General features: G+C 45.1%; 1 protein-coding gene across 16 annotated transcripts in view; it reads right to left on the reverse strand.

Moving 5' to 3' along the window:
- Positions 1–9454: 9454 nt before the first annotated feature.
- CASK (calcium/calmodulin dependent serine protein kinase) overlaps positions 9455–27063 on the reverse strand; it is a 366640-nt gene continuing 349031 nt past the window's right edge. For 10 of the 16 annotated variants that reach the window (XM_089324399.1, XM_089324396.1, XM_089324392.1 and 7 more), the window contains 5 exons: positions 24489–24569; positions 24302–24382; positions 21048–21250; positions 14140–14223; positions 9455–10841 (listed from right to left, as the gene is read on the reverse strand). In XM_089324399.1, coding sequence (XP_089180525.1) covers positions 10665–10841; positions 14140–14223; positions 21048–21250; positions 24302–24382; positions 24489–24569 — 626 coding nt within the window. In that variant the 3' untranslated portion in view covers positions 9455–10664. The remainder of the gene's footprint in view (positions 10842–14139; positions 14224–21047; positions 21251–24301; positions 24383–24488; positions 24570–27063) is intronic. The other 6 variants (XM_089324403.1, XM_089324402.1, XM_089324398.1 and 3 more) reach the window with 1 other exon arrangement.

Raw genomic sequence — 27063 nt, forward strand, 5'->3', positions numbered from 1 at the left:
GTGTGCCAGAAACATTGTATAAAAAGACAAACCTTCATGTTGATGGTCCTTGGTAGATATCAACATAGCATTTCCAGTCCTGTGAGCAGTGTTTGAAAAAGCAGTTTATTTAATGTGCATACACACCAGCTCTGGGTATCGTATTTTTAAATTAGTAGGTCAATAGAACACTTCAAGAGTTTCTAAACATTTGACTTGTTTTTTGATCATTGAGATATTTTTCTATGTGTTTATTCCTCAATAGCAATTTTATTTATGGTCTGTTAAGTATTCATGTCTTTTGTTCATACTTGGGAGGTTAGCATTTTTAAGAACTCCATGTAAGCTCATTGTATAATAAACATAGTAACTTTCTGTATAACATATTTGTGGCAAAATGTCTTTTCTTTGCAAGTTTTTTTCATGTAAATATATGATTTTATGGGATCAAATATTTCAGCTGATTTGTGACTTCTTTCTCCTGCATAAACTTAAAAATTTACCCTCTTGCCACCACCAGCCACGCTGGCATCTCATATGGGTGCTGGTTTGAGTCCTGGCTGCTCCACTTCTGATCCAGCTCTCTGCTAATGCTCCTGGGAAAGCAGTGGAAGGTGGCCAGTGTCCTAGGGGCCCTGCAGCCATGTGGGAAACCTGGAGGAAGCTCCTGGCTCCTGGCTTTGGATTGGTTCAGCCCTGGCTGTTGTGGCCATTTGGGTAGTGAACCAGAGGATGGAAGATTCTCTCTATTTCTCTCTCTCTCTCTCTCTCTCACTCTGTCTCTCCTCCTGCTTCTGTAACTCTAACTTTCAAATAAATAAATAAATCTTTAAAAAGTTACCCTCTTTCAGGGTTTATTTTTTGATATTTTATTTATTTGAAGGGCGCGCACACAGAGAGAGAGAGAGAGAGAGAGAGAGAGAGAGAGAGAAACGCTCCCATGTGTTAGTTCACTCCCCAAGTGCCCACAAATGACCAGGCTCAACCCTGGGAGTTGGGAACTACTCCAGGTCTCTCAGGGGCAGGAACCGGACAACATGAGCCATCACCACTGCCTCCCAGGGGCTGCATTGGCAGGAAGCTGGAGTCTGGAGCTGGAGCCAGGAACCCAACCCAGGCACTCTGATGTGACCCAGGCATCCGAACTCCTAGGCTAAGTGCCTGTGCCTCAGTTTTACTGACTAGTTCATTTATTTTGATTTTCTACCATTTAATTTTTATATTTCACTCTTTTAATGTGGCTGAAACTAATTCTTCTGGGTGATGTCTTTACTGTTTGAGAACAGGTTGCTATCCAGATGAGCCATTCACTCCTCCTTTCTTCTTCTCTTTCCCCTAGAATTTCCTTTAATTTTCTCACTGTTTATTTTTCTAGATGAACGGTCATCTCAGACAGGTCCAAAAATTATTGCTTGGATGTCGACTTGGCATCATGCATTAATTTGGAAAGTACTGATGCTATTAACATATTTAGTGCTTCCATCCAAGTACACATTTCTGCTTATCCAAGTCTTTTAAATTCTCAGCGCAGCCTTATCTTTTTAAAAATGTAGATCCCATGCATTGTGTTAGTTTTTGTGAAGTGGTTTGCATTTGAGAACAGCATCCTTTTAGCATTACATTTTCTAACTTCATTGAGTTTTTTAAAAAACTTGTTGCAATTGAGAATGGCATCCTTTTGCCATTATATTTTCTAACTTTGTTGCTAATATATAAGAATGCCAGTGATTTCTGCTTTTTTTTTATCTGTTCTTTATTGATTCTAGTGGCTGTCCAGTTGTCCACAATGATATTGTTAGTGAACATGGACAATTTGATTTTGTCTTTTTCCATGCCCATTCTTCTTTGTTCTCTTCTGACCAAGGTTTTAAAAGCAGTAATCAATAATGAGGGGGCCAGTGCTGTGGTGTAGTAGGCTAAGCCTCTACCTGCGATGCTGGCATCCCATATGGCTGCTGGTTCGTGTCCCAGCTGCTCCTCTTCTGATCCAGCTCTCTGCTTATGGAGTGGGAAAGCAGTGGAAGATGGCTCGGGTGCTTGGGCCCCAGCACACACATGGGAGACCCAAAAGAAGCTCCTGGCTCCTGGCTTCGGATCTGAGTAGCTCCAGCTGTTGCAGCCAACTGGGGAGTGAACCAGCGGATGGAAGACCTCTCTCTCTCTTCTTCTTCTTCTCTGTGTACCTCTGGATTTCAAATAAATAAACAAATCATATATATATATATACATATACAAATATATATATATAAATATGCTGATTCTGTGGTGTAGAAGGTCAAGCCTCCTTCTGCAGTGCTGGCATCCCATATGGGTGCTGGTTTGAGTCCTGGCTGCTCCACTTCTGTTCCAGCTCCCTGCTAATGCACCTGGGAAAGCAGTGGAAGATAGTCTCCAAGTGCTTGGGCCCTTGACACTCATGTGGGAGACCTGGAAGAAGCTCCTGGCTCCTGTCTCCTGACTTTGGCCTGGCTCAGCTCCAGCTGTTGTGGCCATTTGGAGAGTGAACCAGTAGATGGAAGACCTCTCTCTTTCTCCTTCTATTTCTGCCTTTCAAGTAAATAAATACATTTATATATATATACACAGACACACACACATATACACACACATGAGGGGAATTCTAAAAGTTCATGAAAAAATGGAATTGAAAGATATATTTATTTTGGTGCAAAATATTTTTAATAAAATACGTTTTCAAGAACTTTTTGAAGACCTTTCATGGATTTCAACATTTTGCACCAAAGTAAACTTGTCTTTCAATTCCACTTTTCATGAATTTTTTGAAAGTGCCTTGTATCTATAACTTTATATTGGGCTGTTAGCCTAACAGATGTACCCAGAGGTGTTTATAGCAGTTGCCCCAGAGGAGAAGAATTTCATCGACTCTACCCTTTCTGTTTTCTCATTTTTTAAAAGATTTACTTATTTATTTGAAAGTCAGAGTTACACAGAGAGAAGGAGAGAGAGAGAGAGAGAGAGAGAGAGAGAGAGAGAGAGATCTTCCATCCGCTGGTTCACTCCTCAGTTGGTTGCAACGGCCAGAGCTGCGCTGATCCGAAGCCAGGAGCCAGGAGCTTCTTCAGGGTCTCCCACGCGGGTGCAGGGGCCCAAGGACTTGGGCCATCTTCTACTGCTCTCCCAGGCCATAGCAGAGAGCTGGATCAGAAGTGAAGCAGCTGGGACTCAAACCGGCACCCATAAGGGATGAAGGCACTGCAGGTGGCGGCTTTACCCGCTATGTCACAGTGTCAGCCCCCTGTTTAATCATATTTTAAAATTATCCAATGACGGTCATGTCTTATGGAGGCAATTAAAAAATAATTACAATGCTAATGCTTTTATTGTATCACTTTGAGGTGGATTATGCTGGCTGTGAATTGAAACAGTTGTTTACCTAAGGATATTTTATGTATTTATTAATTTGAAAGGCAGATAAATATATATGCATCTATACATATCTATCTATCTATCTATCTATCATCTATACATATATGAAATGCTGGATTGAAAGAGGAGTAGCTGGGACTCGAACCACGCACTCTGAATGGAATGTGGTGGCTTTACCTGCTGTACCAAACACATGCCTCTGTTAAGGATATTTTCTATCTTCTTTTTTTTTTTTTAAAGAGCTTTGGTTTGGGACAGGGTGTTGAGAGTTTGTCAAATGATTGCTTTTTGGCAGCTATAAAGATGCTCATGGATTTCTTTTCCTTTTTGGTAACAGGTGGCCCGTGTGCTGTGTTTTGACCATTGTAGCCACCCACGTCTCCGCCACCCCGAGTAAGAAACAAGATGCTTCCACTGCCCCGGAAAGTTGTAGGGAAAATTCTGTGGCAAGCTGGGCAAGCTGTCGACTGGTGCGGCTCAGCCTCCCCAGCCTCCCACCTGCCTTGTGTGGTCCCTATCTCCCCATCTCAGTTTCAGTTTTAGCATCTCATGGCCTGGAGCCATGTGTGAGGTCCCAGCAGAGTGTCCCTCTGCGTCTGCCCCCAGGTGGCTCATCAGAGCACTCTGGCGGCAGGAGGGAGCCAGAGTCTTTGTAGGGTCTGTGGTGGCGGGAAGGGGGATATAAAGACGCAGCAGCTCGAAGCTCTAAGTGTTCTTGTCTAAGAACGCATTGATGGCCAACATCTGTCTGGGCACCACTCCCTGAAAGGCTACGATGGGGAGCAGAGGGGAGAGTGGGGGTGGCTGTGGTATTGGCAACACTGCCGTAAGCCCGGCATTTGGTCTGTAGGTCTCATGTCTTGTGTGCTTGCTCACTGATAAAGTCAGCTACCATCTTCTGGAATATTCTCTCTTGGAGCACCCCTTCCCTTTGGCTGGGTTGCAAGCGTGCACTACAATATTGCCTTAACAGGGGACTGGCTCCCCTCAGCGACCTTGAACTCAAGGTCACTGCCTGCTGTCCTGCAATCTTTCTGCAGCCTGCGTTATCATATTAAACTGGGACGACCCCCAGAAATACACATTGATATTTATTTCCACCAGCTTCACACTGACATGGTGGATGTTCTAAATACCTTGATGTTCAGAAAAGCCTAATGGTAGCGCTGTGCTTCTGGTGCTGAGTACCTCTAGGGTAAGGCGTCTGCAGAAACACGACTCGGGCTCATTTCTTGTGTCTGAATGTGTTCTAGATTCCCGTCTATGTGTTTTTGTAACGCGAAATGTGCTTGAGTGAAGTAAATAATTCCCCCATAGCTTATAGTTCCTTAATATGGGTATTTTGAAAGTGACCTAGGTAAGCACCTGCAACCCGAGCGCTCTCTGATGTGTGGTGTGTGTGTGTGTGTGTGTGTGTGCCACAGGCCAGTGTGCGGCTCACAAGTCACCTGGGGTTTCGCTTGGGAAAGGGCAGGGCAAGGCAAATGCATGCACCAGGTGAGTGTGGCATCCCGGGGGGGGGGGGGGGCTCGTCCCAGACCCCAGCCAGAGACCAAATCGAGCCACAAAACAGCCAAGGCACCAGGTAGAGTGACAGTCCCAGTGCAGGCTTCCTCCATAGCTTTTGAAAGAAGCGACAAGTACCTACGCCACTACAATCAATGCAGACTTCTATCTGCGGACGTGTCACAACTTGGAGGTATATATAAAATCGAAGCTGGCTTTAATCTGTATTCAGATACAAGCAGCTCTGCTTGAACTGCTCTCCGGATGCTCTCTGGGACGGGCTCCTCCGGGAGGGGCGGGAGCTGTCCCTCTGCCCCTGGCCCTTTTGGGGGAAGTTCTGTGAGGGGCCTTTAGCAATCAGGCCGTCCCTCTTCCTCTGACCCTCGTGTGTCGTTTGTCCCCAAGCCGTTTGGCCTGCAATCTGAGGAGACAACTGACTTTTCATGTTTTATACATTTTATTCATACATTTCTCCAACTTTGAAATGACAAAAGCCCAATTCTATGGTTTCCCATTACACAGCATCCTACAAGTATGCATATTCTACAAAGAATACTATGGAGTTTCTCTTCTTCCCCTGTCACACGAGATAACTGCTTAGGGTTTCATTGACTTGTACGGTGCTGGCAGCGCACCGGCCTTGCGGCGGTTCCGGCGACAGGGTTAAGGGATCGGGGCGGGAGGGCATTGCTAAGGCATGTAAATAGATGCACACAGAGAGAAAGAAAAGCAGGACATTTACAAAGAATCCGAACCTTTCCAACCCCTTCAGCTCCTGGGTGTTGAAGGACACCTCCTGCACGCACGCTCTTGCAAGCTAAGGCTTCGCTGTACCCTGCAACTACTTACAACTGGAGACGGTGAAATATACAACAACCGTTAACAATCTCTCTCGTGTTATCACTGAGACAGTACTTCAAAACCTTTTATAAAAAGGCAATAATACATACAGAAAAAAGAACATGTTGGCAAAGCTTGATGCAAAACCACCCCCGGAACTGATCCGCAACGAACCATGGTGCTGCTTTGCTCTCAGCCCGGGAGGGTCGCACGGCCTTGGCGTCAGTCTCGCTGCCTGCTGCACCAGGCAGCTGGCCGCCCACCTACAAACATGACTTCCTGGGAGACAGCTGGCAGCTGAGACTGGCGAGCAGTCCCCCTCAGTCTCAGTCTCCTCCAAATGAAAAAAAAAATAGGCGGGGCCATTCACTGTGGAGGGCTTTCTACTCCCAAGCACAAGTCCCTGCCCAGAGTTGGCACCTCTGCTGGGCGCAGGGATGGTCCCTCCAGGCCTCTGGCCAGAGGTCAGGACCCTGGCTTGTTCCCTCCGGCACACGCCAGACACAATGGAGCTGACCCCTAAGTGGTAGCAGAGTTACAAGTTTCTGAGCTTACGTGGAGATGGCGTTGTGCTTGGGGCCAGAAATGAGGTCTCCGAGTGGTGACAAAAATCTCTCTTTCCATTTTCTTTTGCTCAGTCCATTTGCACAGGTTCAAGGGAGTTGATGGAGGGTCGGGTGAAAGGTGGTGGGAGTTCAGGATTTTCTCTCCCCGCCCCCACCCCGGAGAGCTAAGACATGGGGGTGGTGTGTGTGTGCCTGTGCTAGAGACGGGGCTGGTCCTAGGGGCTGTGTGTGCCCACCCGGGGCAGCCGAAGAGCCACCAGGGAAAGGCCAGATGGAAAGATGGTGGCGAGCACTTCCTGGATGGAGGTGATGGTAAACGTCACTCCCTAAGCCAGACAATGTGATACTTCCCATATCTTCAAGTTTAAGGCCAACTGATGAGCAAGTTCACGGGCAGAGCCAGTCACACACTAAGCCTCACCAGTCCAGTCCCGTCAGCGGAGACAGTGGAATGAGAGGGAGACCTTATGTCTAACGGGCTAAGCAAAGGGCACGCGCTAGCAAATGCGACGAGTCACGGTGAAGGTGGGGAGCCCTTCTGGGAGCTGCAGTGAGAAGCCAAGTCTCTCTCTAAGAGAAGAAGTCATTAGAGGCGCGGAATGAGAGAAGCACGCCCAGGGACCTCCGACCCCGGGATTGCAAGCCCTTGTAAAGAGGATGGAATTAGGAGGCCGCGTTCAGTTCTGAAAACCAAAAAACACAACACACACACACACACACGCACGTGTGCACACGTACACACACACACACACGCACGTGTGCACACGTACACACACACACACACACCAGGTTGATGACAGGGAACAAGGAGGAGGACTGAGGACCGGAAGGGGCTTGTCGGTGGGATGCTGACTGCAAGGTGCCCTCTCCTCTTTCCGGAGACATTTTTAGCAAGAATTTATTAACCAAGCGGTTTTCTTGAAAGCTGGAGCAGCAAGTTCTTTTTGCCCCATATTAAGAAACTGATCTGAAATGAAAAAAGGGACATTTTGTCAGTGGGAGGGGAAAAAAAAGGGTTTGCTCTGGGTTGCCTTGTCCCTTAACGGGGTCGTTTCTACTCTGTGTGGCTCTAGTGTTCTGCTTGATTGACTAAACTTTTTCAAGGAATGAACTCGAAGGCTTGAAGAAACAACTCCAAGTGATGTAAAAACAAACAAGAAGAAGTCCTCTCTGGTGAAGAGATCAAAGGCTTTCAAAAAAAAAAACACAAACAAACAAACAAACAAAAACCACAAACCAGTAGCATCGAGTCCAGGCCTGCCCGGATCCCAGGGGGAACTTGGTCCCACCTGGTCGGCCCCAGCAGCCACAGACTCTGGAAAGAGGAGCGCTCTGCACGTGGCTTTGTGCGCCGGGGAACTTGGCCCATCTTCCTATATTACGCCACCAATAGGACGGCTGGAGAGCACGCCTTCTGCATGCAAATAGCAAGAAGTAGGTCAACCATTTCTTTTCCTCTCTGAGCAAATGTTTTAAACTGTCTCACCTGACAGGAGACAAATTGAATCGCATTTTAAAAGGCTCCAGTGTTATCTTGACACTGGGAAACTTTCACTTGATTTACACTGGGTGACCTTTTTAGTGTGAAAATTGAATATGCTGCATGTGCAAAGTAATTGCTGTCTTATGATTAGAAAATCAGGACATTTCATCATTTTAGCAAAGAATTCAACACCAACACTCCCTTCCTGGCCATGGGGAGTGGGGTTGAGGATCGTCTTGGATGCTTCAGTCGACCACTGATAAGATTTAGGAATCCAATCATTCGGTCTGGTTTTTAAAAGGAAAAAAACAAAGGTTCTGCTGATGGAATGGGGGCAGTAAAGAAGCTTTTAGCAATTTTCTCTGATTGCTTAGTGGATGACTGCAATACAGCAGCAGCAGCAGCAGCAGCAGCGATGTACTGAAATTACTCTGAATTCAAAAATGTAAGTATTTTTGGCTAGGTCACAAAGACATTGCTTTAGGGAAGATGTGGTGTCAGGGGAATGGAGCAGAGGACCTCTCTGAGAAGTCGGGATTTTGCCATGCACACAATGGCACCCTGCCCGTGTGCCTCTCCAGGGATGCAGAGAGCGATGGAGAAGAGAGACAGGCGTGACAGGGCTTCTGAATCCGGGGCCCACGGCTCTCAGCACGGCTTTCTCTGCTCAACCCACCCTACTTAGCAGGGCGCATGGCTTCCGAAGGCCATCGTCAGCATCCTTGGAGATTTGGTCTCGAAGGTGCCAGTTGGGGGTACGGGGCTTCTACCAGAGGGAAAGAAGTTTCTGTCTTCCATACGCAGTTGTCTTCTTTGTGCTTCACTGATAAGAGGTAGAGCGGGCATTTCACATTAAGTGCCCGGATTGTGGTCTTATTGGAATGACTGTTTGGCCTTGGCATCAGTCCAACTGAAATCAGTCCGAATGTAGCCCTCGACAACTCTAGGAAGGGCTCTCTCTCTCTATCTGGGGTGAGACCACTTTTGGGCTTGTTTCTGGTTTGGATGTTTGGTCACCCACGGTGAGGCCCAAACAGAAGTAGTTCAGTCACTATCTACTTAGCTAAAAACTCATCTGGTCACTGACGAAGAGCATCAGAAAAAAAAAAATGTCAGCATCGTTTAATAAAAGTCGGTTGGGGCTCGGGTGTTGACAGCTTAAGAGGAGTAGACAAATGCCTTCTTCGCTTGGTCCTTTGAGAGGAGCCACTGAGCTCAGAACACACCCTGCCAAGGCACAAAGTGACGGGGCCATCTAACCTACAAGAAGCAAAAACGATGGTACGTCTGCAAGATTCGTGCCCTCGCACGCTAATGAAAGACAAGCGACTGACCTCTGGCAAAGAGTCTGCGAACCCCTAGCCCGGAGCGCCTGTGCTGGAAGCACGTGACCTCATGGAAGGGTGATGAGATGGCGAATGTCTCTAGAGCAACAAGGACAGATGGGTCCCCTGTGCCAAGGGATATAGCAAGAGGAAGGAGAGACCACAGGGGGCCTGTGGGTGCACGGCTCTCCGCGAGCGAGTCAGACGTGGTCCGAGCTGTGCCCTGACAGCTGCCTGGTCGCCCTGCCAACTGATACTTGTTCCTGGGCCTTCGATGGTTCCGTGAGCATCTAGTGAATTATAAAATTGAAAAGATTATCGGTTTGGAAACCGGAACAAATCTCTAACGAAATGAAGGACCCAAAGGCATTTGATTATTGAACACATAAAAGGAAGTATATTTAAAAAAAATTGGTCAAACTGTCCTGTTAGTTATCATTTTAAAGGAATTTACAGGGCTGTTATAGATTATCCTTTTGGAGTAATTCAGTTTATAGCAAATGCCTAAACTGGTTTCTTCATTGCACAGTATTTTCTCTTAAAATGGGTGCTTTAAAACAATTACATACAGATTAAAAATCCTCATTTCTTTGCTTAATTAAAACGTTAATACTCTTAGACAACACAGATCTGAAGTGGTGAAACCAGCAATTCCCCCTCCCACCTTACAACAAATTAAATTGAGACAAAATTACAAACACATTTCACTACATGATTATTATTAATAAAAATCAGTTTCTTTTTTTTTATAAAGTTGCCCGAAATGCAAGGGATGTGCATAGGTTTACAACTTAGTCATAATAGCATTTTATTCTTATTCCCCTGGGTGTGCCCCGTGAACGGAATGTACTTTGCTGTAGATTACAGATTGCTTTGTCCAGCACAGACACACCGACAGCATAAACGCTCGCGACTGTCCACATGCATTAAGAGTCGAGACCCAACTTCAAATCTCTAAAAGGTTTACAGGGTGCTTCAAAGAGACAGTATCACATTATCTGGATGTTACATAAAGGACTTTAAAAAAAAGTACTATTCTAAAAAAAAAAGAGAGAGAGAAAAAAAGGCCTTTAAAAATTTATGACGGTTTTGTAATCACTAGACTAATTATTTCAAATAAATAAAGGAAAGAAAGATATTCCAATCCATAAAATCAGACTCTAAAAAGAATGTAGTGTTCCACCCCCAGTCAAGGTAACAGAATCATTGTTTATTATTATTAAAATAGATTATAGAAAGCAGCATCTATTTTTGTGCAGTTTTTAGGGGCCTTGGAAATAAAAAGCTATGATTTCCAAAAATATAACATTCCAAAGGATTGAATAATACATACATTTAAAGATACATTTTATTAAAGTTTTAGGAGAACTGATTAAAAAAGATACTGTCTCTTTAAATTAGTGTGTAATTGTTTTTTCTCCTCCTATCTATTCGGACATGACAATAATTATAAATGTAGGTCACACTACAACTAGGTAGTCTCTAGGGACCACGACCTGCTGACACAAGGCCGATAACAAAGAGGCTTTTCCATGAATGAGGTGGCTCCCAGCTATGCTCAGATATCTGGGGGGAGGCCTAATAGACCCAGGAGACAGGGACCCACTGCGGGGCTGTGCACACGAGCTCGACGGCTTCCTCCAGATGTCTGATTGTCTCATCAATCTCATTGTTGATAATTGTGAGATCGAAGTAGTGGGCATACGTTCTCTGCAAGATGTCAGACTCCTTTTGCAGACGCTGAAGAGATTCGTCCTACATGGCGGCGGGGTGGAGGTGGCGGGGGGTTGGGGAGGGGAGAGCAAAGAGAAGAGAGGAGTCAGTGGGATGCTTTCTCTTTTCGCCTGTCTGCTCACCGCAGGTCAGGAGCAGTGGAGGCCAAACCCCGACGTGCCGCGTTTGGGCACGGGGCCGAGCCTGCTGCTCCCCCACAGAGGAGACGGCAGGGTCGCAGGGCTCCTGTGGGCAACTGTGACCACGCCGCGGGCAACAGGGCGCCCTGCAGCAAACAGCGTCAGACACTCTGCAGCAAACGACACCCCAGCCTGGCCTGGGAGTGCCTGTCCTCAGTCACTTGGAGGAGGGTCACGTGAGGTGTGGTTCCCCGCTGGCTACTGTTATCTAAGCGGCCCTTGCCTCATTTCTCTAACCCAGGCCTGCAGGGAGCCACCCTCCCCCTTGCCAGGACAGCTCTGGGGGACAAGGCCAGAGTTTTTCAGCCCCCACTCCTCCATCCTGTCCTCAAAACTCACTGGAGCCATGCCTTGGGGCTCCTGCCTTTAGACAGCGAATGAAGTGTTATTTCCTTTTCTGCTTAGTCGTTCAACATGTTCCAGGAATTCAATTACACTGAATGGCCCTCACTCAAGAGGAACGGAGGAAGCCAGAGGAAAAAGCTTTTTGGATGCCACAAATAATGGAGGGAATAAGGCCATTTCCCACATATCGCGGCCAGCCTGAACTGCTCTGCGTCGGAAGTGGCCAAACGTCACTGCTCATAGGTAGGAGAAGCTCTGACCTCTAGGGAGCTTGGCCGCAGTGAAGGATGCTCCCTCGGTCACAGCTCGCTACAGATCCTGAGAACTGTCACAGAGTGAGCCAATGGCAAGAGGGAACGCAGGGTCCCGAACGGGGCCCACGAGCAGAGCTTTCACTGCAGGATGGCTGGCCTTTCAAGACGGGGACCTCCTAAGGACCGCCAGAAAGAAATCTGCCTCTTAAACCTTCACAGGTCAAGTTCATTATGCTGAACTCCCAAATGACCAGTTCAAATTTGAAACTAGGGAACTCAGTCAAATTTAGCATCCTCTCATCCGCCAATCACCAGGTAGGTGAACTACTGGCCCGAGTCTTCCACATGTACAGACATAATGAAACACCTGTTTATTTGATTATCATCTCTTTCTCCCTCACTAGGGTTGTCTTGTGTGTCTGACATAGCTCACCCCAGCACTGGGTATATTGCTTTGCTCACAGTAAGTGCATAATTAATGTTCTGGAAAGAACAAGCACTTGGCTGACTGAGACTGGGCATCAGCGGGTTTTATGAGTGTCACATCCATAATCAAGGCACAGGGCAGATCTCTGGAAAGCGGACCAGCGGCGAGATGCAGACATGCTGGGTTCTATCCGGGTGCTGCCTAGGGGATGGGCAGACAGCAGAGCAGGTGGGAACCAGATGTTTCCTAGGAGGATGATTTGAAATAGGAACGTCCTACTTGTTGTGTTGGGGTCTACATGAATTCCAGAGCAGGACATGGACTGCTGGGAGGCTAAGTGTTAACTGCTACGGTGCAGATATGACCTCAGTCAATAATCACCTTCTCAGGTCCTATCAACGCAGGTTCCACTTGCACCTACAGAAACCATGGTATTTTCACCTTGGCTTGACTTTACAATAAACGCAATGTAAAACCCCATCTTAGGAAACACACATTCACCCCTGCCAGTATGAGGAGGACCAGTTTCTACAATGTCACCGTCTGCACTGGGGGGTTCTATTGGCATATTGAGTCCTGTGCTTCAAAAACCACTGGCAGAGGTTACAATTTGCTCCGAAAGCCAGGCCGAGGAAAACATTCAAGAAAATGTGTGGCTGGAAGCATCACACTTATAATGTAGTGCTCTTTAAAAAAAATAAAGTTCCCTTTTAAGGATCTTTTAAGATGAAGCTATATTTGTCAGTTTCTTCCTCAACAACAGCTTGTCTGCGGGCTTGACTCACACGTGAACAGGGTTTAAGGCAGTGACAACAAAATATCTTTATTCTACCAGCAAAAGCAAGATCTGTGGGAACAAAATGTCTACATTCTAAATCTATTAATGAGACAAGGCGTCATCACCTGCTAGCCGGTACTTACAGGCAATTTTCTGCACCATTTTGGCAGCTATGGAAAATTAGTAAAAGGGCAGGAAACAGGCAAAACAAAAACAAAAACAAAGCAAAGATGATAATTCAAGAAAAACACATGGCAACCCAAAGGATAAAAGCTAACCACACTGTGAGGTTTCAAACATGCTTGCGTATTCAATAAGAGGGGAAAGGAGACTTGTACAAAGGAATATACCTGTTGCAAATGAAATGACAAAACAAACAAACAAACAAACAATGACTGAACACATGAATAGCACAGGTAAATCTGAATCTTTCCTCTTCCTTAAAGGTACATAAAATAAAAAGGTCCGAGTCTCCATTTTGCCGAGTTTAGGCCAGTGTTTACGGGACACAGCCACGAGTCCTTTTGATTTCTAGAACACGCAAAAGTAATGGTGCTCGTGGTAACTTTGTACAGCAGTCTCCTCTTAACTCTAACTGCAGAACTCATAGCAGGTGGGCACCGCTCCACTTACCACATCCAAGATAATCCCCCTTCTTATCTGCCCAGTGACAGAAAGCCTTCTAAGAGGGCTTGGCATGAGCCAGCCCAGCCAACTCTCACAGGCACCTTCTGGGTGGCTCTGCTGGCTTGAGTTGGCTTGGGGGCTGGACATCATTTCTAGGTTTGCTAAGCTCCAGGGGTCTGGACAGAAATCCTACATGGGTCTCACCCCAGGGACTACCTAGGGGGAACCTGGGTAGACCAGCCAAGGCAAAGCAGGCCTTTGTTTAGAGCTGGCTGCGGGAGCTGCTACCACCTTAGCGCAATCCCCATCTGGGAAGGGTGTAGGCTGCAAGCCCTGGAAAGCACGGGATGCCTGGGGAGCCTTGTTCTGGGGGTGGAGGAGAGGTTAACCCTAGTGATAAGCCCACAGGCTGCTGGGTTTGACCAGAGCAGACTTTGGCTGCAAATGCACACTGACTGACACACGCCGGGCTATGAGAGATGTCAGGAAGACCGGAATCTTGTCTGGTATGATGCTCATGTGCTTACATCGCCTGATTCCTAAACTGAAAGGGGACCTCGCGCTTGGGCAATCTCAGGGCTCAGCATCGATACCAAAACACAGCCTCGTGTAGTTGTCTTAAGGACGGGGGCTTTGGCTCTGAATGCAAAACACACAGGGAGCCTTACGAGGGGCATGCGTACTTGGGGCAACACAGGTGAATTCTTACCTCATTTAAACCTGGAGTAATAGTAGGTGCGGCAATAAAAACAACAAAGGGAGCAAACTCTGCAGTTCTCAGGACCTTCAGTGCCTGTGTGAACAAACAAAGCCCAGAACAGTTGAGGCTTAAAAGAAACAGCATCTAATGCAACTTTCAGATGAGTCTATCCAAAAATTGACATAACTAAAAACTGCAAGCCCTTGGTTCAAAATTTTGGTATTATTACATTGACCAACTTCATACACATTTACTCCTTTTCTTCTAAAGGATGGACAATAGCTACCAGAAAAGTTGACAAACTGGACACTTTTCTTATGAATCAATCTGATCAGATTTCTTTATAATAGCTGACACTCTTTTGGTTAATGTTCATTTAAACGTGCCTATTGGTGGAGTCCGAATTGTGATGGGTGGGAAGAGCACTTTGGAGGAGACTTGGACCTGCAGGCTGGCTTCACACTGATCTGGAGCCCACCTCATCACATTTTGAATTTCCAGTCACTAATCAAGGGGCACAAAATGCAGCCACTGTAGCCATGTGTGCCGTGTTCACACTTCTACAAGGCCTCTGGAGGTGCCCTGTGGCACTCACAGGGACAGGGACCTTGCCCATGGCTGGAGCCGGGAGCCCTGGGCTTTTTGTCTTAATCCTGCCACGACAGATGCTGTGTGCTGGGGGTAATGTGTAGGCCCGGAGGAAAATGCTGCACTCCAGGGAGGCGGCCTCTGAGGCCAGGTCAGCTCCCTTCCAAGGCATCGTGCACCTCTAAGTGTGCAGGTTCCCAGTGTGGAGACGTCCTGCGAAGCTGTGATCAGAAGCTGCAGGAGCTGATTCTGCTACGGGATTCCTGCTTCAGCTTCTCCCATGACACTCTCGGGGGGTACAAACTGCCTGCCAAGGAACAAACCTAGTACACACAGGTACCCACTTCACAAGCAACTGACATGGAATTAATTCACATGTGCTGAGAGTAAATTTCTTGCTGTCCTTCACCCAAAAGTATAACGTGTCTATTCTATTGCCCTACAGTTTGCTTCCAAAAGGGTCTTTGTGTTTGTTTGGCTTTGCCCTGTTCCTATTACCCCACCTTCTGTTTGGTTTATGGGACTAGCAATTAGATGGTTCTTGGCCTCCAATTTTGCTGATCCAAACTCCACCCTTCTCCTGGAATCTTTTTGGAATGCCAATCCTGTCAATCCCCTGCTCAAAATCCTTCCGTGGCTCCCTCTGGGACCAGGGATAAAACACATGCTTCCTTAGCATGAATGTCAAGTCTTTTCCTCACAAGCTGGTCCAGGCTTAAGCTCTCCACCTCCCCCTGCCCCCTCTCCTCTGGGGATGGGCCTTTACAGTTCCAGACAGGGCTGGGCCAGATGCTGTCATGTTTCCTGGCCTTTTCTCTTCCTCCTCCCTCTGCCTGGGCATCCCCTCATCCTTTCTTCTCTTCCCCCACCCCCCTCCCTTTGGCTTGGCTGAGTGGTCCTTCTGAACTCAGTCCTGTGTGCTGTGGACGTTCCCATCCCCCGGAAGCACAAGTCCCCAGGGACAAGCAGGTGTATCTTGGTCAGCTGTCTTCCTTATGCCCGGTATGGCACTCAGCACAAACTGCCTTTAAGGTCAGCTGAAAATGTCAAAACCGTACATCTCATTTGCACAACGCTGATGTTGCCTTCTGAGGCTGGTTCAACTACAGCACTCCGGTCTCTTGGTTGAAGCAAACCCCACGACCTCGTGGAGCACGCAGACATACAAGAGACAAATTTGCTATCAAAGATTCTGCCTTTCTTTTTTAGTGCAAGGCTCGCTCTCACCAGGGTTCTATTTCTGAACTGCAGTCACATGGTTGTGTTCCGGTAGCTTAAGGGAACCTAGCACATGGCACATTGTTTTATTCATCAAGGTTCTGCCATCATTAAAGTCACAGGCTCATAGTCCCTCATAAGAAAGCTCTTCAGGCTTGTATACGTTTACTTTTGAAAGAGGTAACCCACAATTTCCTTGCCAGTCTTTTTGTGATTGAGGACTTTAGCAGGCAACAGACACCATGGCAAAGCCCATGTATAGCTCAACTGAACTGAACAAGGATCTTTACTTAGAAATGACCTTTTTGTCAATAGCATCTTGAGCCTGTTTTCCCTCCTTCCTGTGCTCATAAATCAGGTGAATACAGCATCATCAGTTGAGACATAAGGTTTTCTCATCACCCCCACCCCATCACGCACACACACCTACCCACAGCCAGCTTGTGAGCAACTGAGACAGGAAAAAAAAATCCTATTTGCTTCTATCCCTTAAGCTTCTATCCGAGTGCCAGATGGAAGTCCACACAGCCTGCATGCTGAACAGAACCCACAGATGAAGTAGAGAATGACAGCCCAGGCATGAAAGGGTTTTTTCCTCTGCTTGGTGACCCAGCCTGCTAGCTACTCAGTCCTTTGGATGCTTTCTGTTCTAGCCTGTTAGTCTGTGACAGCATCAAGAAACAAACTCCTTGGAAAACAGCACTTAAGTTCCCTGTGCGTTGTGCACCTTGGTGCTGCATTCACACCCTTAGTCTATATATATAAACACATGAAGGTGGCTCTGCATTTACTGCAAAAAACCATCAGTGAAGATCATGTTCATCACTTTGCCAAATGCCTCTGTGTCTAAGAGTCAGGTTCTGGCTCTAGATTCCCCCTTTTCTGCCCTGGTTGTCAGGAAGGTTGGACCCAAACTTAATGTTTATCACAGCAATAACAGTAGCCCCCCATGGTTCGATTATTGGCTTTCTCCTCCTTTTCATGGCTTTGCTTTTCTACTTCCCTGCTATATTACTGTTATTTTCCAACATTCTAAGATGCCTCAAATTCTGGCTGAGACGTTCTTGTCTGGTAGGTTTCCACCATCAGCAGAGTCATGACACATTTTTCACTTGTTCTCTAAGGTCTCCATCCCCATACTCTGCTCTCCTGTGGGCCTCAAGTGGGGGCCATTCTTGCTGCAGTCTCAGCGTGGCCGAGGATCACGGTCACTTTGGGGGACAGGAAATGGAACTGTTCACAAGGATTCCCCTTCCTCAAGTGGCCTAAACAGGAACTCTAAATGCTCTTCCTCTCTGACTTCATGTGATGGACAAACTTGTTAAATCGACGGGCAAACATCTCTCTCACCCTGGAGTGTTTCAGACATACTCACACACGCATGCGCGCGCACACACACACACACAGTCTAGAAAGATCACTGAAACATGTTGGATTCAAAAAGCCAAACTAATATTCACTTAACATCTAAAATTAATTCTTTAGTTCTCTTTCCTGGAGAGAAGTTGATCTTGTGGCTCATCCATGGCCAAGAATTAACTCAGGAATAAAATCTCATTTGACCCAGGGGTCTAAGATGCAGCGATCTACAACACTGACCTGGTTTGAGTCACTCTGCACAAAGATCCAGGGTTTTAAGGCAGAGCTCAGTGATCCTAGAACCAATCTTAAGAGAGCCAAGCGATTTAACAAAGGAGGCCCAGGCTTAGAACGTGGCTCTTGGACAGATTGTACAGATTTCTAACAAGGCTGGAAGCTACCGCTACATGATGGCCTTTCTCTCTTTGGCCAAAAATCAAAGCACAAATACTCGGCTATGGGTCATTTTAGATGTTCAAAATGGATAAATCAGAATAAAGTTAAAATCTAAAACTGTCACATTCAGCTGTGATTACACACTATAGCTAGGACAGTTTCAGCTTAAGGGCATAAATTATTTTTGAGCCACAGCTCTGCTTCCCTGAGAGATAGGTTCTATTGTTCTCAGGCTTGCGTGCCTCCTAGGTTTTTCTCAGGGTTCTCAACGTTACAAATTAGTATTTAAATTGTACCACTACATACAAAGTAGACCATCTTGATGATCCCAAGAGTTACCTCTTCTAGGATGGTTCAGTAAAAGGAGGTTGGGGTCGATTGTAAAAAAGCAAGATAAAGAAACCAAAATAGTTCAAGTTCAAACTTCACTTTTAACTGGCTATAAAACATTGGTCGAGCCACTATTACATTAAGCCTTAGCTTCTTCATGGACAAATGTAGATACTGATCTCTATCTTGCAGCATTATAAAGACCAGGCAAGGAGTAATAATGCTTGGTAAAATACAAAGCATTGTAAGAACAAAATCTATGATTATTTTAAAGGAAGCCAGGTTAACTGAATTTTTCTATTTAATGTCTTTACAATGCTCTTCTAGGTTTAAAATTGGACCACAAAACCCTAGCTTACAGTATTGTTAGACGTGTGCTCGATTTAGTTTTGATTGCCTAAAATAAGTTAAGATGGCACAGTGTTAGGCCTGCACTAAGCGAGCTGAACAGCAGAGTTAGGTGAACTTTCTGTGATTCCCATGTGGTGAAAGTGGCTCTGACAGTGGTAGAAGTGAGAGGATTTAAGAGAAAAAGTCACAAGGCACTTCTTTTAGGGGCAGTTTTGGATGTATATTAAGGTAAGAGTTTCATCCTCACCGGCTCGTCTTCTTAATTGTATTCTGAGCTCCTGACACAGGGCTTGGCGCGTAATCAGTGCTTAATAAAAGTTCATCAAATCGAATTGTCCATGAGATACAGTAGAGGGGTTCATCTAACAAGCCGGGGCAGGAAAGGGTGTGGAGGAAAAGGTCATATGGAGAAAGGCTTCCTAGGACAACGGGGCTCTCTGCCTGAAAGCAAGTTGTTCCCAGCCACGGGCATCCTGAAGGCAGGACGACATCCTGGGCCAGCTGGGGAGAGCGGGCTGGGGTCAGAGAAGCCCGAGGGTGAAGCCCAATCAGCACTCATGTGGGCCATCCGAATGGTGTGGCTGCAAGCAACAGCCTAAGATCACGCCTGCGCGTTAGGCCAGACTGGGCACGAGAGTCTGGGACCAGGGTGGTCAACCAGCCCAACGAGAGGAGCAGGCCTTGGCCATCCCTACCCGCTGCTGGCCCAAAGCGGCTCAGGCAGACACCAGGATGCCTATGGCCTGGGCTCAGGGGCAGTGGACCTGAGAGATCACAGTTCTGAGAGGTGGGGACACAAGAAGCGAGAGAGAAGAGTGCAGGTGAGCTCATCCAGCAACCAGGGGAGCAGGGGAGGTGTTCCCAGCCGGGGCAAGAGGGTGCTCTGGGCCCGAGCGCAATGGGGAAAATAACTGCTGTGGATGTCCTGATGAGGCTGAGAGAAGGAGCTCTCGCTCAGCAGTGCAGAGCAATGCATGGCTGTGCAAGGGCAAGGAGACAGGGACAGCTGGGCGCCATGAGTGGAGCGGCAGCGGCAGTAGCAGTGGTGGCGGTGGCGGTGGCAGTGGCGGCAGCGGCAGCAGCAGCAGGTAAGGCGGAAAGCCCTCAGAAGTGGATTTAGGTAATGCAGAGGGGGACTGAAGAGCCCTGCAGCCAGCATACTGCTAGAGACATTACTACCAGCAGAAAACGACGTTCAGGTGAAGACCAGTGTGGAACCCAAGGAGAGGATGTCGAAGACCAGGACCAGGATTGAGACTTTGCCTCTAGCCACCCCTGGCCAGAAGATTTTTCCAATCCCTAGTAAGGAGGGATTAGTAGTTAAACAAAAATCAATCCGTGTTACACATCATATATTTAGTTCTACATAGGTCCATGTTAATTCAGTTAACTATCGTGTTCGCCCTACTACTGCTTTCCTCCCTAACCCCTTCACCAGATCCTTGGTAGTTTCCCAAAGTTCCAAGTTCAAGAACCCCATCAAGCCTTGTAAAATGGAAATGGGTGAACCTACTTGGCCTTGAGTCAGGATCTTGAAGCCCAGAAACTGAGGCCCAGGTCACATAGACCTCAGGTCACACAGACTCTGGCCATGCAGGTTCTGTCCTCAATTTGGGGATGGCTAGGGGACCAAGTCTCACACAGTGGCCCTTGAACAGGGATTTTTCCCTGCCTGGGACAGCCAGGGAAGCCTCCTGATGAAACAGAGCCTGCTCGAAGGGAGCAGGTGTACTATTTCAGCGAGTGGTTGGCGGACTGACGCTAAATGCTAAGGGATTTGCAGTAGAGATCAGTCTTAGAGATGGCAGACCTGGAGTCACCAGCGCACCCCCAGCCTCTCCTGTAACCTCCCCTGAGGTCTCAAACTCCCAGACCCTTCCTACTGTGCTTTAAGTCCAACTTCTATTTGGTTTGGTGCTCAGAGATGAAAAAAACAGATTGCCAGCATTTTTGATGTAAAGCCTTCAGCTTTCTCTTTTTCAAGTTTAACAAATTCCTATTGCTTCTTGCATAAGACTTGTCTACAAATCTTTTGCTCATCTCTGCATCTGGCTCTCCTTTTTGAACTCCCTCCAAGTCTTCCATCTCTCTCCTAGTTTTAGCTCAGGGTCAGGCACCGTCCTCAGGCAAGGGGATGGCAGAGGGTGACAGCCACCATGGGCCTCCATTCCTGCTCCATCTGGCACCTGGGCTCACTCATGCTTGCCTTCATAAAGCCAGTGCTGTGTTTCAGACCCAGGCCCCAGGGTCAGTTTCTCATTGGCGATTAACATAAGAAGCTGGCAGAGGCTCTGATGGTCCAGCACAAGCTTTACCAAGAGAGGAAAGGTGGCTGGTAGGATAACAAAGTGCCAGAGTCTCATCCGGAGGTCAGATGATGGCAGCATTTCTGGTGGGCACAGACCCATTCCGGAACGTTACTGAGCTTCTGAGTATAATGAACTTCCTAAAAGAATAATCTCTGCCTCTTAAATAGATGGTATGTATACTGAGTCCATGGTTAGTCAGTTTGCATTCTAGACTCTTAACCCATGATGCCTTCATTACTGACGCTTTCCTGTTGTTTATGAAATCATTATGCAACCCATAACTTTCTGATGGCATTTCTGATGTCAGAACCTGAGCTTATTGGCATGCACGCTGTATGGCGGGGGACCAGGGTGACAAGGTATTACCTGAGGCTCCACGTCCAGTATTGCAATCAGTCCCTGCTCATGGATCTTCCGGATGGTCTCCAGTTTTGTCCCATACATTGCATCCTCATGGCTGCCATACTCCAAGTACTCATTATTAGAGATGTCTTGCATCATTTGGTCATGAGATACAAAGTAATAATTCTTTCCATTTTCTTCATCTTTCTTTGGAGGTCTGGTTGTATCTGCAAAGTTGCATGTCATGAGAGGTTTAAAAGGCTGAGTTGATGAGCTTATGCTCCCAATGGACCTACACAAACTGTCTCTTCCTAAAAGCCGTGGACTCTTTAGTGTCCGTCTCGTATCCTTTCTGACCTCACCATTAGTATCTTTCTAGAACTAAGTTCTAAAAACTGTATTTATTTGTGTACATCAGCCAACAATCAGTTGTTTGGTTTGCTGAATCTTTCAGTATTGATAGAGGAGGTATATTTCATCCCTTCATGGGCCACCACTGGACAAAGACATGAAGTGACTCAACAGCAATATAATTCACTGCATGCCTTAATGCAGTTGGGTCTTAAGCAGAACAAAAACAAGAATGAAAAAGAAAGACTGGAAAACAGCATATGGCTATTTAAATTTAAATAAGCTATCATTAAATAACGTTAAAATTTTGCCCTCGGTCTCACTAGCAATATTGTAACGGTACAGCCACATACAGCTAATGGCTACTTTATTGGATAGTGCAGCTATCGAAAGCTATCATTGTCACTGCAAGTTCTATTGGATAGTGCTGGTCTTATAGCATCTTGTAAAAGAATGTTAGAATATAGCAAAAAAGCAAATGATATTGAAAATCCAATGACCTTAGCTAGATGTAGCAGCACTTATTATGGAAGACCTAAACCAACAGAGAGTGGGCTAAATATGGCCCACTGTTGGTCTTTGTTAATAAAGTTTTATTGGGACACAGCCATAGAGATTTGTTTACATGGTATCTATGACTGCTTTCCTGCTACAAGGGCAGGGCTGAGTAGCTGTGATGGAGCCCATATGGCCTTCAAAGCCTCAAATGTTTTTTCTCTGGTCCTTTATAGGAAAAATTTGCTGACCTCTGACCTATACAAATATATACTGAAGGATATGCCAATAAGTCCTAGCTCTGTGGGATCCTGATATGACCACTGTCTTCCAAAACACATTCCTCTTTCCCTTCCCCCAAACCTCTGTCTCATCTCCCTATCTTCCTCTCTTCCCATTTCCTTCCTCTCTTCTTACTTGCTTTCTTCTTCTTTTGCGCAAGGATACATTTACGTGGTTCTTTTCTGTGCCCATGAGCCCAAACCAGTGGGAAATTCCCCCTTGCCTGCTAACCATTAGGAATGCCATGTGCTCATGGCCACCAAAATGTGGCCATTTTAAAGAGGAACTCTTTCTTGGGGCACATCAGAAGCTGCAGAAATGGCAGACTATATTGATGGGCTATCTGTAATCAGCTCAGGAGTTCAACATGTTACATACACATCTGTGACCAAATATCTTCAAGAGCAGACACGACTGACATAATCAAAAGTATGTTTTCAAACCAAGCTAGTTAACTGGTCACTTAATAACAGAAGGTCAATTGTTAGTGATCAAGAAGAAACTGAATGTTAGCCATGTTTGCTGTAGTCATGATCCAGACATAAGGAGAATTCAAAGACATTTTTTTTCTTCTTCTTTTTTTTTTGACAGGCAGAGTGGATAGTGAGAGAGAGAGCCAGAGAGAAAGGTCTTCCTTTTGCCGTTGGTTCACCCTCCAATGGCTGCCACGGCTGGTGCGATGCGGCCTGCGCACCGCGCTGATCCGAAGGCAGGAGCCAGGTACTCCTCCTGGTCTCCCATGGGGTGCAGGGCCCAAGCACTTGGGCCATCCTCCACTGCCTTCCCTGGCCACAGCAGAGAGCTGGCCTGGAAGAGGGGCAACCGGGACAGAATCCGGTGCCCCAACTGGGACTAGAATCCGGTGTGCCAGCGCCTCTAGGTGGAGGATTAGCCTATTGAGCCACGGCGCCGGCCTCAAAGACATTTCAAAGTGTCTTACTAGAAAATGCCAGTAGCATTAATGGAAATGAAATTTGATAAACTTCTTTTCCTGTGTAAATTAGACAGGGTTCGGAATGAGGGTGGTCTTATGAAGGCATTTGAAAGCCCTACAGGATGGAGCCAATCTTGACATTTTTTCCTACTGCTCTTTAAAATCATCTCCTTTAGCTTTTCCCACCTAAACAAAACTCTACTTGCTAGAAAGCTTTTGTAATTGAAATTTTAAACTTTAGAATCATGATGGTAACAATAAATGACAGTGGCAAGATGGCTACTCCTTATCCACCATCTGCTAAATGTTTCATACACATGGTCCTGAATCCTCCTTGTAATCTGGTAATAACTTCATTTCACAGTTAAGGAAGCGTGCAAGAGATAGAAAATAAGAGTAATGGACAATTTTACAGAGTTGAAATTTCTTAGAGGAAACAATTAAAAGCACACTGACTAGGTTTTAACAGTGGTTAAGAACCCAACAACTTAGAAACTGATTAGGGGAAAGATTGTCATATCAGAGAGAACTATACAACTGTTAAAACTTTCTGAAGAATAATTCATATAAATAATGGTTATGACATACTATTGGAAAAATCAGGTTATAAATAGAGTGGATGAGTCTCATGTTATTCAAGAAACACAAATGGGGCCAGTGCTGTGGCGCAGCGGGTTAAAGTCCTGGCCTGAAGTGCCAGCATCCCATATGGGTGCCAGTTCTAGTCCCAGCTGCTCCTCTTCTGATCCAGCTCTCTGCTATGGCTTGGGAAAGCAGTAGAAAATGGCCCAAGTCCTTGGGCCCCTGCACCCATGTGGGAGACCAGGAAGAAGCTCCTGGCTCCTAGTTTCGGATTGGCACAGCTCTGGCCATTTCGGCCATCTGGGGAGTGAACCAGCGGATTGAAGACCTCTCTTTCTGTCTCTACCTTTCTCTGTAACTCTGTCTTTCAAATAAATAAAAATAAATCTTTAAAAAAAACACAAACAAAATACATGTGCACACATATACACTAGGAGGGTATACAACAAAATATGTATAGCAATTATTATTTGGAAAGTGGTGTTGGGATTATTGTTAACTCATTTTCTTCCATGTTCTTTTTTGGATTTTATGAATTTCCTATAATGAACAGTTATTACTAAAGTAACCAGAAAAAATATGTAAAAAAGTGATAGACAAAATCTAATTAAAGAGACTGTGAGACATTGCTTACGTGGAATAGGGTACGCAAACCGGTCTGGGTGCTTTGTGATGAGGGTGTTTTTTATGTGTCTTCTCCCAACACCATGTGCACCTGTGTCATTTAAAAAAAAAGAATGTTAAAATTGATAATTGTTAATGATGCTCTCAAGATGTTTTGAAGGGGAGAATAAGCAAGTTACTTGTATAGTCAAACTTACCTAGTAAGACTAGTGTTTTCCTTTTAAATGCTGGCAGTTTTACTACTTCTTCATATGTGACAAGATCTAATTGATCAAACACTAAAATATAAAGATTTGGAAGAAAGGTAAATTTATAGAATTAATAGGTCATAACTATAATTTTCTGGCAAAACTAATTTATATTAAAACCATGTCTTAAAAATATGAATCCAACTTCTGATATATGGCTTACATGTAATTAAGTCATATAGCCTTGAGGGGAGACCATTCTATTTTTAAGCCCATGAAAATGCATTTTATAATTAGGTGCATCCAAAGATACATTGAGTACATGCATAAAAGTCCAATTCTAAAAGATACTGCATATCTTTTCATGCAGTATCCAACAAATCAAATGAATTCATTCAAAAGCACATGCTGTTCATATTTTTACAATTCTAAGAAATCAGCAATACCCAAAAGAAAAAGTCTACAGACAGTGACTGACATGAATAGAGCATGAATGTAACTAAAGTCAACCAAGTGAGGGGCCAGTTAGATCATTTCTAGAGATGAGTAAGAAATGCAGGGCCAACTGGTTTTTAACTTCATGGTTCTTTCTTTCAACAGAGTTGATGAAGGTAGCATGCTTGATTCTTTCAAAGTCAAGTTCTGTAACTATTTCATGAGCTTTTAAATGAGCATCTCATGAGTTCTATTGTAACCCAGATATATATTCGATGGAAAGTCATAGGTATATGAGTAGGGGAACATGCTTCCCGGGTCTGAAACCATGTCTGCTGTGACAAGAGCAGTCTGTGTGCACTCGGGAAGAAAAGAATTGTGAAGCAGAGTCTGAGCTTGGACACCTTTGCAAAAGGGGAGTTCTCTAATCAGTACAGATTGAGAAAAGAACTCTAAAAATAGTTTTTATGAAACCCACCTCTTAACGGCACTGTTACAAAAACAATTTCAAGCAACGTATGAAACTTTCTTAAGCGGATGGCCATTCCTGTTGAAGTTCAATGTGGTCCAATTCCCACACACATTTGAAAGTTCCCACAAGAAGGCTAATATCATACATTTATGTTTCCTGTAATTTATTTTTTGCATGTTTATACCCAAATGTTGTCAGGTACACACTGAAGTTCCTTTTTTTCTTTAAAGAATAAGCCCTGGCTTTTAGGGGAATTGAGATAAATTCAATAAAATTGATTCCAGAGTGTATCCCAGGAATCTGGGATGCTTCAATGAATCATTAAGAGAAGTGCCTGCTCCCTCAAACTCTATAGCCGAATGATTGTGCCTATCAGCTCAGTCCTTAACCTTTGTGATCTTCCCAGTAGCAAAGAACGTTAAAATGGAAGTAAGATACTCTGGAATGGAATAAATCAGAAACAAATGAAAAACATCATTCTTAATACATATATATGTATAAAAAAGAAATAGTGCGTTGAAATAAAGGTTAGTGCATATTAATGGGTATTGGGGTATTACTTTTCTTTTGATAAATTGATTCCATAAAGGTTGACTGAAAGTCTTTAAGGCATATTCTCTAGCAACAGCTAAATCCAAGAAATGTTTTCTATGTTCAGAATGGGAGACTCGCAAAATTAAAATGAGTATGAGGTTCTCTGTAGTAGAGCTAGCTAGCTGTACTGCAGTGGTAATGGAGGAATGAGAGTTGTACAAATAAAAGCTGGAGTGCTTATGGCATTGCTTTTTGAACCTACTGTCCTCTGAGAGATAGTTTCATCAAGAAAATGCATGCTTATGTAAGAAGAGTACCAACAAGCTGATGTGTTTTAATATATAAAAATAATCAAGCATCTCACAAAGAGCAAGATGATGATGACACAAGCTTTCTGAAAGGCATATACATCCCTCTCCCCCTACAGAGTCCTAACTAATCCTACTGAGTTAAGACCTGTTTTTAAACACGTAAGAATGAGTTAGATATCAACACTCAACACCACAAACAAATGAACAGATAGGTTAAACATGAACATCTGAACCATCAACAAAGTAGCATGATGAGGTTATTCTGGTCTCAATGAAACTGCCACATGGTCATAGGGATGAGAGACAATGAAAAGGGTACTTCCAAATAAGAGATACAAGGAGTATTAGAGCACTTAAGGACTGAATTTTTAAAGGTTTTATGTTGATTGCTGATAAAATAAAAAGGACTTAATAAAAAGAAACTGTCAAAAACACAGAGGCATAGTCATTCAACAGGTTACTTACATGCACAGAGGCCATTGGGAGTGAGACAGCATGAAAAATGTACAGGGGTCATTGAATTATGGCTTTTCATATATTAGTAAAATAAAAGTATAATATGCACAAAATAAACTTTATCATGCAATATTCTAAACACAAGGCAAATAAATCACATTAAGAAACAAACTCATTTTAATAAAAATTCCAATAATATCCTTAATATAAAAGCCAGTGGGTTTTATATAGCAGCATATGCATAGAAATTTTACTTGGGAATAGTTACAAGGAACTCTCTCCAGAGAGTGTAGTGTGGAAGTCTTCTGCTTTTCACTGTGTAGCTTCCTGAACTGCTTGCAATGTCTAATCATGTGTGTCTGTGACTTTTGTTATT

Source organism: Oryctolagus cuniculus, chromosome X (assembly GCF_051225735.1).
Source record: "Oryctolagus cuniculus isolate XC-2025 breed Fujian yellow rabbit chromosome X, ASM5122573v1, whole genome shotgun sequence".
Classification (NCBI taxonomy): Eukaryota; Metazoa; Chordata; class Mammalia; order Lagomorpha; family Leporidae; genus Oryctolagus; species Oryctolagus cuniculus.